This window comes from Pelodiscus sinensis, chromosome 7 (genome assembly GCF_049634645.1).
Source record: "Pelodiscus sinensis isolate JC-2024 chromosome 7, ASM4963464v1, whole genome shotgun sequence".
Classification (NCBI taxonomy): domain Eukaryota; kingdom Metazoa; phylum Chordata; order Testudines; family Trionychidae; genus Pelodiscus; species Pelodiscus sinensis.
The window spans coordinates 48626204-48647956 of record NC_134717.1 but is presented as its reverse complement, the minus strand read 5'-3'; the positions used below and the strand labels follow the sequence as shown (position 1 = coordinate 48647956).

Here is a 21753-nt window from a genome sequence, read left to right as displayed (position 1 = left end):
ACACAATGTTTCCACGGGGTTACTCTTTGGTCCATCATTCCAGCATTGCAACAAGGAGACTGGTTTTCAGCCTTCCCCCTACAGGACACATATTTTCATGACCTAATTCATCCGTCTCATAGATGGTTTCTGAGATTTGCACTGTGCACAGATCACTGCCAATATCCAGTCCTACCATCCAGCCTATCCACAGCTCCATGTGTAATTTTCCAAAGCACTATCTATAGTCAAGGCATACCTTCACTCTATGGGAATAATCATATTCTCTTACCTCAGTGATTGCCTACTCAATGACTGCCTACCATACTCGCGATGAGGTGATATGTATTACAGAAACCATGCTACAGTGCTTTCAATGACTAGGCCTACAGATAAATTGGGAAAAATCATCTTTCCAAACTACTCTGACCATACAATTAATCCACACACATCTGGATTCTAGGTCAGCTTGGGCATCAGTCCCAGAGGACAGATTCCAAGCCATACAAACTCTAGTGGGCACACTCTATTATTCCTTACTTATTCTAGCCGTAGAATGCTTCCAGCTGCTCGGCCACATAGCTGCCTCCACCTTTGTAGTGGTTCACCTCTGCCTCCATATGTGTTTTCTCCAGTTAAGATTCTCTATGGTCTTCAAGCCTCACAGGCATTCTATGATAACTCAGATAATGAAATAGCCCCTGCTATGGTGGACCAAATACTCCAACCTATGCTCAGGTGATGCTTTTATGCCTTTAATACCTTTATGCATCCTAGCCATGGATGCCTCACGAATGGGATGGGGAGCACATCTCTAAGACCACACCCTCCAGAGTCTGTGGTCATCTCAAGAACTATCCTTGCATGTCAACATGCTAGAACTTTGGGTTGTTCACAATTCATGCTGACATTTTCTCCTTCTCCTGCTCAATCAAACATTTATGAGTTTTCACAGAGAACATCACCTGCATGTTTTATATAAACAGAAAAGATGGAGCCAGATTCTAGTCACTGTGTTCCGAAGCAATAAAACTTTGGAAAATCTGCATCTGACACAATATTCACATTTCTATAGTACACATCCCAGACTCACAACATCAGTGCAGATGCTCTCAGCAGACACTTTCCCCAATACCATGAATGCGTAATCAGTAATTCTATATTATGCCCCTTCTTTCTCAGATGAGGATAACCCACCATTGATCTCTTTGCAACACCTCAGAATTCCAAATGCATACATGGACATTGGCAAGGTGTCATGAGGAAGACTCATTTCTCATCACCTGGAAGAACAAATTTTGTTACACGTTTCCCCCCATTCCACTACTCTCTAGAATAATTCAGAAGACCAGAACTGACGGGGCCAGAGTGATTCTAATAGCCCCCACATGGCCAAGACAACCCTAGTTCCCCTTCCTATTCAGAATGTCAGTCAGTACACCAGTTTCACTTCCACTCCAACATGACTTGATAATCCTCTGTCAGACCCAGCAAACATATCCTAACCTGCACAAACTGCATCTCACAGCCTGGTTCCTCCGTGGCTCTCTTGATCACAAAAGTCTAATTCTGATTAGGTACAATGAGTACTCATCCAAAGCCAGAAACCTCCCACTTGCTCCTAAGACGCACATAATTGAAAGTGCACCTGTAGTGCACTTCCAGCAGGCTGATCCCTTTACAATACCACTCCCACTTATACTTGACTATCTTCTCACCCTTAAACAGTCACCTTTATTGACTTGTCAGAGTACACCTGGCAGCAATCACTGCCTTCCATCAAAAGATAGATGGCATGTCCATTTTTGTGCACCCAATGACTAAACATTTTCTAAAAGGTCTTCAAATCCTCCATCCAACACCTCCCACTGTACCATGGGACCTAAATCTTGTGCTACGTATCCTTATCAGACTGCCTTTCGAACCACTTCTCTTGCTTCCTATTACACCTCTCGATGAAGGTCTCCTTGTTGCTGTCACCTCTTCCCATCGTGTTGGTGACATAGTGGCTTTCGTGATATTCTATATCTATAAAGACAAATTCAACCTACACACACATCCTAAATACTTACCCCAAGTCCATTCCTCCATTCATATTAACAACAAAGTTCTGCACCTACCCGTATTCTTTGTGAAGCCTCATGCCAATATATTTGAATCTTCTGTGTACACTCTTGAATCAGACAAGCTCTAGCCTTTTATCTAGAAAGAACTGAACCATTCAGGAAGTCTCCATTTCTCTTTATTTCCATCATGGAGTGTTCCAAGGATCTTCCAATCTCAAATCAAAGACTATCCAAATGGATCACAGATTGCATCATATTATGCTATAACCTGAAAGGGTGTCAGCCACCATGCTGGCTGATAGCCCTCTCCACCAGATCCGTTTCCACCTACATAGACTGTCTACACAACATACCTATCACTGAGCTTTGTAAAGCTGCCACCTGGGTGTTGCAAGTTATGTTTGTCAGCCACCATGCACTCGCTTACAATCCCAGAGATGATGATGTGTGTGGGCAGAACAGTATTCTCCACAGCATTTCAACACACTCTGAAGCCCTTACCACATGAGGGTGAAATTGCATTTTAATCACCAAGCATGAATCATCCACAGGGACATCTCTCAAGGCAGAAATGAAGGTTACTCACCTTGAAGTAACTAGAGTTCTTTGAGATGAGTGTCCCTGTGGGTGCTCCCCTCCCCCCCGCTTTAGAGATAGAGGGACTCCGACATAGAGAAGGAACTGGAGGGCTCGGACCATGCATGTGCAGTTCCAACTGGCATGGTATGTGCCGTCGGCACTGCACGTGCACAGCCTGCAGGGAGACTGTGTCAAAGTCTCCAATCACATTGCCAGGATGGCACCAAGACCAAGCGTAGAGCACCCATAGGGACACTCATCTCAAAGAACTCCAGTTATGCCAAGGTGAATAACTTTTGTTTAGGTCTCTTTCTGTCTTTGGAGATTATTTTTTCACTTAGCACAACTGAGCATAAGTCATGTTCATACTGAAATCATTATGCTCAGCAGCTCTCTTACTATTAATGCTGAACCGCTGTCAAGCTTACAGTTAAATTACAAACTTGCTACATGTTTTCTGAATTTGCATTCAAAGGGAGTACTGTACAGAGCCCATATATGTATGTAGCTATCTCTATTAGAGAGCATGCATATATATATTTTAGTTTACTTTAGAATTAATTATGAATTTGTTCAAATCATATATTGTAGAGAATTACCAAAGCACCAATTACTCTACGTAGCAGTTCTCAGGTTTTTACAACTAAAGATCAAACTGACTGAATCATGGCTATTATAGTAATTTCCAGACAAAAGCACTTGAATGTAGTTAGATTGCTTGAGATGAATTAATTTACTGTTCAACAATTCCTCTTCCCCTACTTAAGAGCAATACATGAACACATAGCTTGGTGTTCTTCAAAGGATTAGACATCTTTCAAATGTCAGTGCTTCTTTTGGGGGGAAGAAGTGTTTCTTGCTCTCAGTTCAAACTAATTGTTGTATAAACTGATGGAATATTTTAAATTGTATATTTAAAGTTAATCATTACATTTTCTATAACATTAATATTAAGTAACTAAATTAATTCATTTTTGTGTTTTTTCCTTTGTTTCCCATTCCCTACTGACTCTTGCAGGCTTGAGCACTTTTCCTTTGCACTTTCTTCACCTGTGTGATTTAGCTGATATGTACACTGCAAAACTAGACAACTGAATTATCATCTCATAGCACCAACTATGTCAGAGTACTATTGTCAAATCCTTGCTGAAAAGCATTTCCTGTTTCAAGAGAGAAAATTTTTCTCTCTTCCTGCTTTTCCTCCTGCACCCACCCAAAAAAGAGTAAAATAAAAAATAAAGTTTTGATCTATGACCTAAAACCTTTCCTTTTGTTACTGACACATAATGCTGTAGGTGATGGTGACTAACTTGTTCCTACTGGTTATTATTAGCAGTAGACTAATGAGCAGGTCAGAGCTTCAGTGGCCCCAGGATTAAATGTCAGATTAAGATAATGAGAACACTTATTCAAGAGACAGAAAGGCCTCTAGGTTTATTATAACTACTACTCTCAAACCAAGTCAAAAATACTTTATTTATTTATATATGTAGGGTTTTTAAGTAACGCTTTCCCAGTTTTCTCCAGGATGTTTCCTTTAAAAGTTTGATTTAGCTGTAAAAATATCCAGATGGTGTTTGTCTTGAACCCTTTTGTGTGGTTTTTTTTTTTTTAGGTTTTCCAAATAGACCAAAGTCCCTAAAAGTATTTGTTAACCCAAACAGCCATAAAAGAGAAGCTACTCATGTTTATTATGAACAAGTTGCACCTCTCTTTAAGCTTGCTGACATCAAAACTGACGTCACAGGTAAGTTGTTTTTATAACATGATTTAATCCTTTTTTTTAAACTGATACTTAAGCAGCCAAGACAACCTGAGTTTGCTGATAATCCTTAGATAATGTGTAAGTAGTGCATTGACAACTGAATTAAATGCAGCATAACCCATTTTCTTTAATTTAATTTAATTGTTTTCGTTTTAGCAATTTAATTATTTACTGACTATATTTTATTCTTTAAAACTTTTCTATTTTAGGGATATTTTACATTTTGTGTGGGGTTTTTTACATTTGTTTGATTTATTAGAGAAGGAAAGCTTGATTCTCACATGGATTTGATTATATATGTTTATCTATGGACTCGTCTTGAGTTATTAAACTTTTTTATGTAATCCTTTCTTTCCACAAGGCTGTTCTTGCTTTAACTCAGATCAGCTAATCAGATATAAATTTGCTGGGAATTTACAAAACTACAGTGCCATTAAAGGTTTGTGGTGATGATCAAAACTGCTGTATTAGCAATTGCATGAGCTGAGATATTACCTGAAACCATAAGATAATGTGGGAGTTCATGGTCTTGGTTTTCCTAGTTGTGGTGGTGTGTTTTATTCATGGCTGTGAACGTGAAAAATAATCCATTCCTACCTTTGACTATTTTCATTCCCACGCAGAAGATACTAATCTTGTTTTATTGCCAATGAAGCAATTCCAGCACCTTCTTCTGTAGCCTCACAAGTGTGATAGGTTAGGGGAGAAACAGAAGGAAATTTCAAACATCTCACATACCCTGGAAACTGTTTACTCCTGTGAGATTTCTGTGCGAAAATTTAAAAATCCTGTGCACAATATTTTCAAATTCTGCAAAAATGTGCATATTTTGTTTGTTAGCATAACACAGGATAATCACATCAGTGTCAATTAATTTTGCTAATTTTGTTCAAAATACCTGTCAATAAGTATGACTGTACCAATACAGACAATAAATATTAAGAATTTGTTTTAGATAAATAGATTCCTTACTAGGCATATTACTACAGAATTCTGGCTGTGCCTACATTGGCAAGATTTTGCGCAAAAGCGCCCACTTTTGCACAAAATCTTGCCACCTGTCTACACTGGCCGCGAGTTCTTGCGCAAGAACACTGATGTTCTAAAGTAAGAAATCAGTGCTTCTTGCGCAAGAACTATGACACTCCTGCTCAGGAATAAGCCCTCTTGTGCAAGTGTTCTTGCGCAAGAGGCCAATGTAGACAGGCAACATGAATTTCTTGCGCAAGAAAGTTCGATGGCTAAAATGGCCATCAGAGCTTTCTTGCGGAAGAGAGCGTCTACACTGGCACAGATGCTTTTGCACAAAAGCACATCTCTCGTGCAAAAGCACATGCCAGTGTAGATGCTTTCTTGCGCAAATACTTTAACGCAAAAACTCTTGCGGTAAAAGTATTTGTGCAATATTTTGCCAATGTAGACATAGCCTCTGAGTAATAATTTATTTAAATTTATTAAATTACAATACCAAACCATATTTCCTGCACCCCAGAGAAGCTCCCTGCTCTGTCCCTGTAACTCTACTTGCATTCAGTCCTTGCCCCAATCTATCCTCCACCATCATTCCATATGAGCACTTGTCTGACCTCCCAGAAACCCCATGTTGTCTGTCCTTCCATAGCCTGTCCTGACCTAGCCTGACAGGTACCGTGAAGAAGAATTTGCAGGCTCTTTCTCTCTCCTAGCTGGCTGGGCGTGGCTTCCTTATTCTAGAGTCACTGCACCCTCTGGTGTGCAAAAGGTGTAACTGCATCAACTTTTCATCTGAAGCTTTTTTTCTGCCCCTCCAAATTAAAAATATGCAAGGTTAATTAATTATGTACATCTGCAGTGGCACAGAATTCCCTCAGGGAGATCTGTTATGTCCACCTCTGCAACGAAGTACAAGGGTTGGGAGGCATGATACTCTGTCGATCTTCCCATTGCGCTGTCCCAAGGGATTTTAGGTACATTGACATATAATAGCTTCTGCTGAGTATCCCTGCAAACACTTTGTTATGTGGGGAAGAAGATTCTTTCACCAACCTCCTGAATTTCTCTCCTGTCCTTACCCTGCTTAAACAGATTGAACTCTGAGGTCTTGATCTTATCTAAAGTGTTGAAGTTACGCTGGAAAAGTAGTCAATATCTATACAGTAGTAACTTTTTCTAAAACTGTTTCAGATATACATTAAAGTTGCAAAAGCTGCATTATTACATTTCCATATTCCTGCCAGTCCTGATCCAATGGATAAACACCAGTGTTGAACAGATTTCACTTGCCTAAAGGCTGGAAAGTTTTTTATTTTTACTTTTTAACTGTTTCCTCAAATTTTGGAGTATATATAGGTCATTTTTGATGTTGTGCAAAATGATGGACATCTGTCTAAACGAATCCAAAAATGAAGTTTTTTTTCTTCCCCTGCATTATATCCCATATCAGTTAAGCATGACAAACGTAGTTTCTGTCTTGAGGGAAATTACTCCACATAGGAATCAGTGTTCTTTGGGTGAAATTAAGGAAAGCGCCATTTATAGTTTCAGCCATTAGTAATCTGGCAAAATATTGTCATTAGATTTATTTGTATCTCAGAGGAATAAAGCATCTCCAAATTCTAGGGGTTTTCAGAATGATAGGGCTTCTAGGATCCTGGCCAATCAGCACTGGAGTGCCTGTTAAACATGTCTAGTCAAATCACCACTTTAAGAGAAAGAGATCCTTTTGAGAAAGGATCCAGGAATGGATATATACATTGCTGCTGGATCCAAATTTAGTGTGCTGGATATCTTCTGATAAGTTGATTTCATCCCATATATCACTGCAGTTCCACATCTAGGGGAGCCTGATTAAAATATAGGAACATCTTTGGTGCCTCAGGTGTCTCCTTGGCCAGATCTGTAATGTACTTTGGGTCAGTATTTTAGGCTATGAGAGCCTATGATACTCTGTTTTGTGCATCAGTGGTCTCTTAGTGAATTGTGGTGAAAAAAATTTGGGAATTCTCCTCCAAAGAAGATGAATCCTGTGGAGATTTTTTTAAACTAGTCTACCCCAGTCCTCTGGATATGAGGTAACACCTGCTCTAGAATTAGATGTACTCTCAGGCTATGGTTAGACTACAGTGCTTTTCCGGGATACCTTTCCAAGAAATGCATCTGCTTTTCTGAAAAAAATTCAGAAAAGGGGACGTGCTCTTTCGCTATCCCTGTAAACCTTGTTCTACGAGGAAACAGGGATGTGTTGAAAAAGCAAGTTTTTCCAAAATTTGGCACCGTGTAGACATGCCAAATTTCAGAAAAGCCTCTTTTGACTGAAAAGCAGAAAAAGATACGCAAATTGTGGTTCGCAATTTGCATATCTTTTTCCAACTTACCTTTGTAATCTAGATGTAACCGCCGTAAGAGAAGAAACATGTCATAGTGATCCCTTTACTTCTTCTCTTGCTGTAGTTGTCTTAAAGCTTCCTCTTATTTTCCAGCTGACACAAAGACTTCAGGACAGAGTGGATGGAATAGTTTGCCTAATTTCTGCCCTGAGACAGTTGATAGTGATACAGAGATAAAGTTTCTAGATACCATTAATGACTGCTTTTTGGGTCCCTGAAACTCACAAGGGGAGAGGAAATACTTGATTTAGTTCTTAAGTAGAGCCCCAGGATCTTGTTCAAGATGTGGATATAGAGGAACCACTTGGTAATAAAATTTAATTATATTATGATTGAACATCATTGTGGGGTGGGGGAAAATACTAAGGAAGTCCACCAAAGTAGCATTTAACTTCCAGAAGGGAAACTAGAGAAAAATGAAGAAGCTAGTAAAACACATTAAAAGTAACCATCACAAAGATGAAATGCCTGCAAGCTGCATTTTAAAAAAACTCCTCAGCAGAGGCTCAACTTAAATAATTCTCAAATTAAATAGAGGATCTAATAATGCCACCGTGACTAAATAACAGAGTAAAAGAAGCAGTCAGAGGCAAAAAGGCATTCTTTAAAACCTTGAAGCCCTATTCTGTCAAGGAAAATAGAAAAGAACATAAACTCTAGCTAGTCAAGTGTAAAAGTACAATTAGGGAGGCAATAAATATTTTAAGTACATTAGAAGCAGGAAGCCTGCTAGACACCCAGTGGGTATAAGAGAAAGGACTCCAGAGAGTCCTAAGCTGTTGTCTGATTCTCATCCCTTTCACTCGTCTATCAGGGCACCAAATGAGGAGTCCACACACAAAATTATAAAAGAAAGTATACTTTATTTCCTATAGCATAGGAAAGGTAAAAAAGACTAGAAAAGAATAGAATAACTGGGTTTGGAAACTGCAGGAGTCACACAACAACAACAACAGGTACACAGAGGAGGCTAGCTGATGTTAGACCTCCTGTCTTAGCTAGCTCCAGGGAAAGCTGACTTCACATCTCCTCTCCAGGTGATAGGGATCGGGGATGACTTCAGATCTCCTCTCCAGGTGACAGTAGAAGCTTAGGGTAGGCCCTAACTCAAAACCCACCCAACCCCTTTGCGCCGTCTCAAGTGTGTATTAGCCCTGTCTAATCCAATGATCTGTGCTTGCAAGTGTGCTCTCCAGTAATCAAATACCATTGTTACCCCACGTAACTAACAACTGACACTCCAAGCCAGTGATCAGTTTTCTGAGCAGCACTATTGCACCCTGTCAGTGAGAAGGCTGGTGGAAGAGAGCCCTGAGCACCCTCAAGTTATACACTCCTATTGCCTAGCAACACTTTCCCACTCTTTCCCTGTTTCCCCGCCTTTTCCTTGAGCAAGGAAGAAGACTAATCAAAATGGAGGCTCACCTGTTGTTTGAAGAAATGGTGAACCTACAAATGGTGAACCTACAAATAAACAACTTAAACCATTTCAGCTGAACTGATTATGAAAAGGTCTAACATTAAAGAAGAAGCCCGCATTAACAATTGGAGAATCAATGTGCTAAAGGAGAATTCAGTAAATATGACACCATTGCAAAAAAGCTAAATTAATTCTTTACATCAGTCTTTACTGCAGAGGATGTGAGGAACATTCCCATAATTGAATCATTCGTTGTAGGTGACAAATCTGAGGACCTGTCCCAGATTGAGGTGTCAGTAGAAGAAATTTTGGAACACATTGTTTTTCTTCAAGAGATGTCCCTGTGGGTGTTTAACTCCTGGTGTGTAGGTGCATCCCTATACATTCAAAGAGAGTTTCTTAGCAATCTCGGTGTGACCTATCTCACTCATGATTGTCTGCAAAAGTAGCGCATACGTGACCCAGATTCTTCAGTTCCCTGACATGAGACAGAACTTTCAGTCCTCTAGAAGAACAAGAAAAATAGTTTAGCATAGTTGTCCTCAGTAGCATAGTTCATAGTTATAGTTGATAGTAAATAATTCATAATCCCATTAAAAAAGGGGTTTCTAGTCAGCTGTGCCTGGCTTGCCAAGGTTCATACATAAGAACGGCCATACTGGATCAAAACAAAGATCCAACTAGCTCAGTATCCTGTCTTCTGACAGTGGCCATTGTCAGGTCCTGTAGAAGGAATGAACAGAACAGGAAATCATGAAGTGATCCTTTCATGTATTTCCAGCCTCTGACAAGCAGAGGCTAGGGATACCATTCCTACCCATCCTAGCTAATAGCCTATGATGGACCTAACCTCCATGAATTTATCCAGTTCTTTTTTTAACCCTGTTAAAATCCTGATCTTCACAAAATCCTCTGGCAAAGAGTTCCACAAGTTGACTGTGCCACTGTATGAAGAAAAACTTCCTTTTGTTTGTTTTAAACCTGCTTCCTATTAATTTCATTTGATGGCAACTACTTCTTATGTTATGGGAACAAGTAAATAACTTTTTTTCTTATTCACTTTTTCCACACCAGTCATGATTGTATAGACTTCAAGCATATCCCCCCTTAGTCTCCTCTTTTCTAAAATGAAAAGTCCCAGTCTTTTTAATCTCTCTTCGTCTGGGACCCATTCAAAATTCCTAATTGTTTTTGTTGCCCTTTTCTGAATATTTTCCAATGTCAATATATCTTTTTTGAGATGGTACATCTGTACACAGTATTCAAGATGTGGGTATATCATGGATTTCTTCTTTTAGTAGTATATCCCATGGATGCTCAACTGTTGGTGTAGGGTCATCCTAGTGCCCAGATTGGAGTTTTCATGAACAGTGGTCAGCAGGACCACGCATGTACAGCACGCACCTCGCACCGTTCTTGCTTTTTGATTTCTCGCGCGGTCCGGCTCCTGCCAGTTCCTCCTTTTCTGCCCCAGGTCGCAGATGGAGTGAGACCTTTCCCCCTCAATGGCTTTAGTCAGAGAAGGGATTTTAGTTTTAGAATAAGTTTTTTTTTCTGTATAGTTCAGTCCGTTTTTCAGTCGTTAATCATAGTTCTAGTTCTTTTGTTCAAAAAAACAAAACAAAACAAAACAAAACCCAAAACAGGTTTTTCTGTGTTAAGTGTTTACCTCACCTTTCTCCCACCCTCCCCCCCAAAAAAAGTGTGAGAAAGGGGGGGAGATGGAGGGGGGAAGGAGGAAGGAATAGTAATAACAGAAAAGAAAAAGAATAAATAAAGAGAACTCAGGAGAAGTAAGTCAGAGACTGCTTATCCATTTATCAACACCGTGGTGACAGGCTCTCTAATGCCTGGTTTGCTGGGGTTTAAGAAGTGTGCCACATCAGGAGCCCATACAGAGTTCCTAAAATGTTTGGGCAAAACCCGTGTGCCTCAAAAGTGTACACACTGTGCAAAACTCACAGTGAGAGCACAGCGTGATAGAGAGATAAGGCTTAGGATATTTTTATTCAGTAAAGCCCTGCAGTCCTCAATCAGACTCGCTGCGAAAAGGAAAACGGAGAGCTTCTTCTCTTATAGTGGCTCCTTCATATAAAAGGGCTTCACCAGCTCGTTCCCTACCACTGGCCTCCACAAGTAGAATAATTAGCAGGGAGAATCTGGGAACATCTGGTGCCACTAAACAGTGGCTTAAAACGGCCCCTGAGCTGAAAACTTGGCACAAAACATCTGCAGTACCGGTAGCTACAGCACTGGCAAGACGCTCGGTGCCACCAACCTTGGCACCGCAAGCTGCAGCACCGTCTTTATCGGCAACACTGGTGCCACGTCTAGCCAAGTCCTTGGCACTGACCCACGTGGTGCAGACACTGGCACCGACCTACATGGTGCAGACACCAGCACTGACACAAACCATGCAGACACCGGTGCCGACACATTCGGCACCAACATTGATGCATGATTCAGAATGCCTGGCATCGGAGGAGACTGTTAGCCCCCCAGCACCGAAAAAGGCGACTCATAAATCCCACAGAACACAGAGCTGCTCACCTTTTTCACCTGCTCCATCATTACTGTCACCTTTTCTACACTCATCACTGATGCAAAGGTCCAATCTTGCACATAAGACACATTATGGACTGGGAGCTGATCTCTCTCGTTAGCCACAACCGTACCGAAGATACAGTTCCTTATCACTTCCTCCATCCTCAAGGGGTTCTATCAGATCATTCCACTCTCTAACACTCTGTCCTCATACATACCATCATGAACACAGATTGAACATCTGCTCACCACACAGATTGAACATCACTCCCCTGATAGATAGAAATATCAATAACACAGGCATTCACATTGGTATGGCTACTCATCTCATTGGTTTCCACGATATCACTACCAATGACAGGGGTATCATCCATCCCGCTGCTTGGAACAGCCGCACACATACGGATATTCACCCTCACCAGCATCGCATGGACCAAAGATCACAATGTCCTCTTCGAACCCCCAACCAGTAAATACATCAGCACTATGAACCCTAGGAGGGACAGATTTCTGAGACAGAGGAACTGCAGCCTGATGTCTCGCCAACAGATCAGTCTTCCTCATCTACCAATGAGGCAATTATTCCCGGTGACCAATCGCCACCTGATGACCTGAAACAGTTTCAGGAACTTTTTAAGAGAGTGGCTACCAGCCAAGAGATACAGCTCACCGAGGTCCAAGACAAGCAACCCTGACTCCTTAAAAATCTCCAACCGTCTCAACGTGCAAAAATTGTGATTCCTATATATGAAGCTATTATGGAGGCTGCGGACAATATCTGGCAGACTCCCGCATCAATAACCCCAACTAATAAGTGGGTGGATAAAAAGTACTATGTCCTATCCAAAGGTGCAGAACTTCTCTTTTCCCACTCAGCAGCTCAGCAGAGGTCAAAACTTCCACAGCACAAGAATAATTCTGCGAATAAGGATAGTTGTGCCTTGACATCTTTGGGCGTAATATGTCCTCATCATCAATCCTTCTCATTAGAATAGCTAATTACGCAGCGTTGCTTTCCAACCATAATTTCTGTAAGTATACTAAACTTACCTCCCTTATTGAGCATTTACCAGACTCGAAAAGATCTGTACTAAAATCAGTAGTACAAGAGGGATATGCTTAATCAAGAACCTCTCTCCAAATAGCCTTAGATATAGCCGACACAGCAGCCTGTGCCACGGCAACTTCTGTGGTCATGAGAAGGACTTCCTGGCTTCAGACTGCTGCAGTTCCTCATGAACGGCAGACAAAAGTGGAAGACCTCTCTTTTGATAAAGACAAATTATTTATAGGGAAGACAGACGAGGTCTTACATTCCAGTAAAGATTCAAGAACCACCCTTCGTACTTTGGGTATGTACACCCTACTGTACAGATGTAGACGATACGTGCCATACCAACGGCACCAAGACTTTTCATATCCTAGATACCAACAATGGGGATTTGATCAACCCAAACTGAGGCAATGACTGCAGAGGTGACAACCTCAGAACAACCGTAACCAGAGTCAGCAGACAAGCAAACATCAAGTTTGACTTCCAAGTCAAGGGCTTGCAAGCCCTTGTTGGATCACCATGATCAATCTACCCCAACCTTCCATCATCATCTGAGACCATTTTACCACCTCTGGGCTACCATCACATCATATCGCTGACTTCTAGAGATTGTGTCATCCAGCATACCCTTCATAGCAATACCTCCCACCTCCACACCATCCCCATCCCTCTTCAGAACCCTTCTCATGAGGATCTACTCAAAAAGGAAGTCCTCCATCTCTCAGACATCGGAGTAGTAGAAAAGGTGCCAGAAGAGTTCAAGGGCAGGGGTTTCTACTCCTACTACTTTCTCACATCAAAAAAGAGAGGTGGCTGGAGACCTATTTTAGACCTTTGCAGATTGAACTGATATCTACAGAAGCAACGATTCAAGATGGTGACCATCCATTATCCCAGCATTAGAACAGGGAGACTGGTTTGAGGCCCTCAACCTGCAAGACACCTACTTTCATATTACCATATATCCAGTACACAGATGATTTTTACGCTTTGTGGTCAGATTGGAACACAATCAGTACCGTTTCCTACCTTTCGGCCTGTCATCAGTACCCAGAGTGTTTTCAAAGACACTCGCTGTCATAGTGGCATACCTAGGTCAGCAACAAATTATGATTTTTCCCTATCTAGATGACTGTCTAATAAAAGGGCCAACAGATGCGGACACTCTCCATATGATATCTATAACCAGATGCACGTTCAACTTTCTTAGGCCTCATTCTCAACAAACAGAAATCAACACTTCTACCTACAAAAACCTTAGTGTTCATTGGAGCCCACCTAGATTCCACCACGGCAAGGGTGTACTTACCCCTGCAATGATTCTGAGCAATCCAAGACCTCGTATTTACTCTCTCAAACAGCCCCAGATCGCCAGTACTTACCTGTCTTCAGCTCATGGGTTATATGGCAACTACAACTTATGTTGTTGCTTCTGCCAGGCTTCATTTTTGCTGTCTTGAACTCTGGCTTGCCTATTTTTACACTCACTGGAAGCGGGATTACACAGACCATACCTACCGACATTATAACTTCTCTAAAGTGGTAGACTGAACCAAATAACTTACTTGCAAGAGTCCCATTCCATTGGGATCAACCTACCACACAGATTACTACCGACGCCTCCCTCATGGGATGCGGAGCTCATATGGGAGACATGACTGTCCAAGATCTATGGATGACGAAGGAATTTACTTTGCATATCAATCTGTTGGAACTCAGGGCAGTTGCAAATGCATGCATGCATTTTTTGCCACAAATCCGAGGAGCCACAGTGAGGATACTTACCGACAATGTCTCCACAATGTATTATATGTATCAATAGGGGGGCACTTGTTCTCGCTCCCTGTGTGCCAAGGCGATTAGACTATGGAACTGGTGCATCCACAATGTGGTTACCCTGACAGCTTCCTACTTACCAGGGGTCAACAACATGTTAGCAGTCTCGCTCAGCAGACATTTTGCCCCAGACCACGAATGGGAGCTTCATCGGCATGTCCTCCAGCCTATTTTCAGTCGCTGGGGTCGTCCACAAATAGACCTCTTTGCCTCACACAGCAATATGCAATGCCACCAATACTGTTCCAGAACTGGCATAGGTCATGGATCTCTAGGGGATGCCTTTCTCCTCCATTGGAGGGGCCCCCTCTTATATGCCTTTCCTTCTACACCACTCATTCCAAGAGTTCTCGAGAAAATCAAGAGATGGTGCAACAGTGATTCTCATAGCCCCATTCTGGGCACGACAAACGTGGTTTCCCTATCTTTATCAGATGTCTCCTCCACCTAATCACCTTCCCACATATCCCGATCTCCTAACCCAGAACAACAGGACCCGAATTCATCTTCAACCCCATACACTACAGTTGACAGCCTGGCTCATTGTTGGTTCCAAGAAGGCAAACTCCAGTTCGGACAAAGTGAGAGATGTCCTATTACATAGTAGAAAACAATTCACTATATGCACTTATCTCCACAAGTAGTGCAGATTCCTATCTTGGTACACCGCTAAAGAACTGTATGGCACCCTTACACCTTATTTGAGACTATATCCTACGATTAAAAGAAACAGGGTTAGCCCTAGCGTCTTTGAAAGTACACCTAGCAGTGATCACCGCATTCCACAGCTCAATTGATGTTTCTTCAGTGTTTGCACATCCTATCACTAGGAGGTCCTCAAAGGCCTCTCCAATATATTTTCCTCATGCAGGCTCTATCACCTGCATGGAACCTGGAGCTGGTTCTTGACACTCTAACCAATGCTCCTTTCGAGCCAATAGCAACTGCTCCATTTTCAATGATCATACTCAAAGTTACATTTCTGCTAGCCATCACCTCCACCTGCAGAGTTGGAGAAATAGCAGCCCCAATGGCAGTGCCACCATATGCTATTTTCAGCAAGGACAAAGTCACGCTGCATCTACATCCATCCTTCATTCCCAAAGGCTTGCTCAAATTTCCACATAAATGAGCCAATTGTACTTCCATCTTTCTACCCCAAACCACGTGCGAGTGCTCGTGAGGTCTTGCTTCATTCGCTAGTCTTGTGTAGATCACTTGCCTTCTATTTAGAGAGAACTCAAACCTTTTGGAGAACACACCATCTACTAGTTTCAGTAGCTGAACTCTGCAGATGCCAACCCCTCTCATCACAGCGGATCTCAAACATCATTGTTACTTGCATTAAAAAGTGCTATGCTATACTATACGGAATAAACCACTGCCAGAGACACTAAGAGCTCATTCTACGAGAGCTGTAGCAAACTCCATGGCTTTCCTTTGTGGAGTTCCTCTCAGAGATATTTGCCGAGCGGCCATATGGTCCACTAACGACACCTTCATGAAACACTATGCAATTTCTCCTAAGTTATCTATGTGGTAGCATCTGCAGTGCTCTCGATTGTCAATAAGCAGTGACTCCATTACCCGCCTTCCTTATACTCTGGAATTGCTACGCAGTCACCTACAGTGGAGCACCCATAGGGACACTATTCGAAGAAGAGGAGGAAGTTACTCACCTTGGTGCAGTAACAGTGGTTCTTTGAGAAGTGTGTCCCTGTGGGTGCTCCACTATCTACCCTCCTCCTTGCTTTGGAGTCTCTTATTATATCTTGCAGGTACTGGGGTGGATTCGAAGAACTGGCAGGAGCCGGACTGTGTGAGAGATCAAAAGGCACGAACAGTGTGAGGCGTGTGCTGCGCATGCGCGGTCCAGCTGACCATTGCTCATGAAAACTCTGATCTGCAGCGCTGGGACAACCCGAAACCAACAGTGGAACATCCATGGGGACACACATCTCGAAGAACCGTCATTACTGCACCAAGGTGAGTAACTTACTCTTATAAAGAGGCAATAAGTTATTTTCTGTCTTATTCGTTATCCCTTGTTTAATGATACCTAACATTCAGTTTGCTTTTTTGACTACCGCTATACATTGAGTGGACATTTTCAAAGAACTGTCCACAGTAACTCCAAGATCTCTCTTTTGAGTAGTTATAGATAAGTTAGTCCCCATCATTTTTTATGTATATTTGGGATTATTTTTTCCAGTGTGCATTACTTTACATTTATCAACATTAAATTTCATTTGCCATTTTGTTGCCCAATCACTGAGTTTCATGAGATCTTTTTGAAGCTCTTCATAGTCTGCTTTGATCTTAATTGTGTGCAGTTTAGTATCATTTGCAAATTTTGCCACTTCACTGTTTACCCCTTTGTCCAGATCATTTATAAATAGGTTGAATAGGATTGGTCCCAGTGCAGATCATTGGGGAACACCACTACTTACCTCTCTTCATTCTGAAAACTTACCATTTATTCCTATTCTTTGTTTTCTGTCTTTTAACCAGTTATCAATCCATGGCTATGTCTACATTGCACTCTAACTGAAAATAAGATACGCAATTTGTGCTACGCAAATTACGTACTTATTTCAAGTTTATTTCAAAGTAGGCTATTTTGAAATTTGGTGCTGTCTACACAGCACCAAATTTTGAAATAAAGTGCTATTTCAAAACATCCCTTAACCTTCGTGGATGCCAAAATAGTGCTCTGAATTTTTTTTTCAAAAATAGCATTATTTTGAAAAATATTTTTACAAACACTTGTCCTCCACACCCACCCCAAGTTTGTACCTAAAGTGCCGTCTTCATTCCACGTCAAGCCCCTTAACTTACCAACTTTTTTCCCCAAACCATATACTAATTCCATCAAAAAGTCATAACAGAAGAACGGCCATACTTGGTCAAATCAATGGTCCATCTAGCCTGGTATCCTCTCTGCCATCAGTGGCCAATACCAGATGCCCCAGAGGAAGGGAACACAACAGGTAATCCTCACATGATTCCTCTCCTGTCATCTGTTTCCAGACAAACAGAGACTAGGGACGCCATTCCTACCCATCCAGGCTAATAGCCATTGATGGACTTTATCTCCATGAATCTATCTAGCCCTTCTTTTGAACCCTATTGAAGTCCCAGTCTTCACCACATCCTCTGGCAGTGTCAATTGCACATGCTTGACATTAGACATGCACTAGCATTTTATATAGACAGGACCAGAGCCTTTAGAAAGACCCCACAAACCTTTTTGTCCATAGCAGACTGCTCCTCAAGCACTCATATATCTAAACAGAGGCTTTCTAAATGGATTGCAGATTGCATTTGACTATGCTACCAATCCAGGGTTCCCAACTTCCTCTCTTACAGTCTGGTAAGTGTAACTTCAGAGGAACTACAACAGAAGACAGGTGAGGAAACAGTACACCATTTCCTCTCAAAATAGTTTAGTCAGTTATGTTCCCTGTTTCTTTCTTCTCAAATGTCTTCTATGGTATTGCTATTAAGAGTCCAAAATGTGTGGTGTTGAAGGTTCAGGCGTGGCAGCACAAATTTAATCCTATTTACTTGTAAATTTGCTTTCTGTGAGTGGATTGGTTTCTAAAAGGAAAGGAAATGTTTTATTTCTTCCACAGTAAGGATATACAAAAACTTAACTGGACTTTATTTTTCAAAAGTAATCAAATGGGGAATATAAAAAAGTCATTGCTATAAGGAGTAAAGATCCAATCCGGTCATTTTTTCTGCCTACATGTTCAAAAAGGGAGAGAGAGAGAAACCCAGAATATGTGCTGCCAGTCAGAAGAAAGCAAATTTACAGGCAGTTAAGATTGAAAACTTTCTTATGCCAAACAACTTTACATTTTCAGATATTCTTCTTTTAATATCTCACTAACATATTTCAGTGATAGAAATGTAGCCGTGTTAGTCTGGGGTAGTTGAAGCAAAATGCAGGACAATGTAGCACTTTAAAGACTAACAAGATGGTTTATTAGATGATGAGCTTTCGTGGGCCAGACCCACTTCCTCAGATCAAATAGTGGAAGAAAGTAGTCACAACCATATATACCAAAGGATACAATTAAAAAAAATGAACAAATATGAAAAGGACAAATCACATTGCAGAACAGAAGGGGGATGCGGGGGGGTGGGAAGGGGGAGGAAGGAAGGTAAGTGTCTGTGAATTGCTGATATTAAAGGTAGGGAGAGTGGGATGTTTGTGAGTTAATGGTATTACAGGTGATAATTGGGGAAACTGTCTTGGTAATGGGTGAGAAAGTTCAAATGACAGTTCAGAGGATTCCCTTTCAAGTGCAGATGTAAAAGGTCTTTGTAGCAGAATGCAGGTGGCTAAGTCATTTAGAGAGTGTCCTTTCTGGTTAAAGTACCGCATCTGCTCTAACCCCACTAACAGAGACCAGAAGCTTCAGGATCTCTACCAAGCATTTATAAATCTCAACTACCCACCCAGAGAAATAAAAAAGCAAATTGAAAGAGCCAGACGAATACCTAGAAACCATCTACTTCAAGACAGACCCAAGAAAACCAACAATAGAACACCACTTGTCATCACCTACAACCCCCAACTTAAACCTGTCCAACACATTATCAATAAACTACAGCCTATATTGGAACAGGATACCATACTCAAAGAGGCTCTGGGAGACAGACCCATAGTCTCCTATAGACAACCACCTAACCTCAAGATGATTCTTACCAACCACCACAGGACATACCACACTAATACCAACCCTGGTACCTTCCCTTGCAACAAACCCCGTTGCCAGCTTTGTCCACATATTCATTCTGCTGATACCATTATTGGACCTAACCAAGTGAGTTATAAGATCAAGAACACATATTCCTGCGCATCCAGAAATATAATCTATGCTATCATGTGCCGAAAGTGTCCGTCTGCTATGTACATTGGACAAACATCTCAGACACTTCGCCAAATGATTAATGCCCACAAAACAGATATCAGACAAGATCACAAAGAGAAAACAGTTTCTTGCCACTTTAACCAGAAAGGACACTCTCTAAATGACTTAGCCACCTGCATTCTGCTACAAAGACCTTTTACATCTGCACTTGAAAGGGAATCCTCTGAACTGTCATTCATGTTAAAATTCGACACTTGCCAACAAGGACTTAACAAGACTTTGAACTTTCTCACCCATTACCAAGACAGTTTCCCCAATTATCACCTGTAATACCATTAACTCACAAACATCCCACTCTCCCTACCTTTAATATCAGCAATTCACAGACACTTACCTTCCTTCCTCCCCCTTCCCACCCCCCCACATCCCCCTTCTGTTCTGCAATGTGATTTGTCCTTTTCATATTTGTTCATTTTTTTTAATTGTATCCTTTGGTATATATGGTTGTGACTACTTTCTTCCACTATTTGATCTGAGGAAGTGGGTCTGGCCCACGAAAGCTCATCATCTAATAAACCATCTTGTTAGTCTTTAAAGTGCTACATTGTCCTGCATTTTGCTTTAACATATTTCATACCTTATACACATGTAAACATGTTTCTGCACCAAAGAGCTTAAAATTTAAGGGCCCAATCCTACTCTTATTATAGTAAATGAAAACAGGATCATTCTCTGGACTACACAAAATATAAATGGATGTAATTTCTGGCAGTGGCTACTCTTGTGAGTAGTCCCATGATTTCATTGAGCCACACGTGTCAGAATGGTAGGAGCAGGCTCAAAAGTTAGGCAAAAGAATATATTAGAACAATAATTAGGTTGGGTTTGTGTATGATATTAGTCCCAATAATTGTGCATGTTTTCAAAATAATTTTATTTGTAATAAAAGTTCAATCAAAGAAATAGGAGGTGAGGCATGGAAACACACAGATGATTAGAAACTGATTTTCTTGTATAAAGTCAGTTAATAAAGTCTCAAATTTGAAGGGAAAAACAACCAGTTTTATACAAGTTCAAGTTATCGCTTAAACATTTATGCAATCTACAACAGATATACTAAAATACCAAAGAATAACAATAAATCACTGTAAATATTTGAATCATTTAATGTGTGCAAGTAAGACTAATCATATTTCATCTAGCTGGTTTCTGCTTTTTTTTAAATGCAAATACATGGGGAGAGTAAACTTTTTAAAAGATAATATTATCATTAGTTTATTAAACCTACTATATAACTCCTTGAGTTCTTTCTATAAATCAAATAAGTTGGCAATAGCTAAGTTCATACAAAAGCTTTTGTAAATATGTGAGTTAATCAGAAATTAAACTTGTAATGATATTAACCACTTGTTTCCCTTACTAACAAAATAGTAGTTTTAAATTATTTCCTGATTTTTTTATTATTATATAAAATGCTGCCTGAACTAATTAAACCATTCAACATAATATAATGAGGACAGTTCTACTTTGGCACTATCCAGAGTACTGTGAGGTTTATTAGCTGCCTAACACTCCTCCTGCAGGCTAGATGGGAAAATTACATTCCAGTTCTATAAATGTTAATACAGAAAAACACATTTACTTATACATTTAAAACATTTTTAATTGGGAATAAATAAAAGATTTGATAAAGTTCACTTGTATTCTTTTCAGAAGTTTAGGTATCTTACGAATAGTACTTTTAATGTCCTTTCAAACAATGATTTGGGATTTTGTCTGGCCATAAGTTTATTATGTGCTCTAGTTAACATACATATTGTAATAATGGATATTTAGAATAAATCGTTTTTCTGAAATTTTCAGAGTCCTCTGTGCTAAGGATTCAGTTTGCATTAATTGTACATTAACAGCAATATACAGTCATTAAAACCTCAGATTTATTGTAGTCATACAATGAACATGAACCTGTAAATTACATAAGTGTGGCTAGATAGTACAGTAAAAATTACAGTATTTTTATGTATCTGCTGTTTTCTCTTTCACCCCCAAACATTAAAAATATTTTAATAATCTTTTCAGAATGGTTGCAGAGTTCTTTTAGTACTCTTATAGAGTTTGTATAGAATAAATGACAGTAGTTGGCAATATTTATACCTGTAGGCATTCAACATTTTTGCTGGTGGAAAATAATATAAAACTTAGCTAAGAAATTTGAATATTGCATGCCCTACTGTTTATAATACCAACATTAAATACGTGTTT

The 21753-nt window shown here is 40.4% G+C and overlaps 1 protein-coding gene across 5 annotated transcripts in view; it reads left to right on the top strand.

The window, feature by feature from the left end:
* The window catches only part of CERKL (CERK like autophagy regulator), a 137980-nt gene that overhangs the window by 82631 nt on the left and 33596 nt on the right, over positions 1-21753 (top strand). For all 5 annotated transcript variants that reach the window (XR_012905239.1, XM_075933746.1, XM_006121694.2 and 2 more), the window contains one exon: positions 4240-4371. Coding sequence is in view for 4 of the 5 variants with exons in the window: in XM_075933746.1 (XP_075789861.1) it covers positions 4240-4371 (132 nt within the window). In the remaining variant the exon portion in view is untranslated. The remainder of the gene's footprint in view (positions 1-4239; positions 4372-21753) is intronic.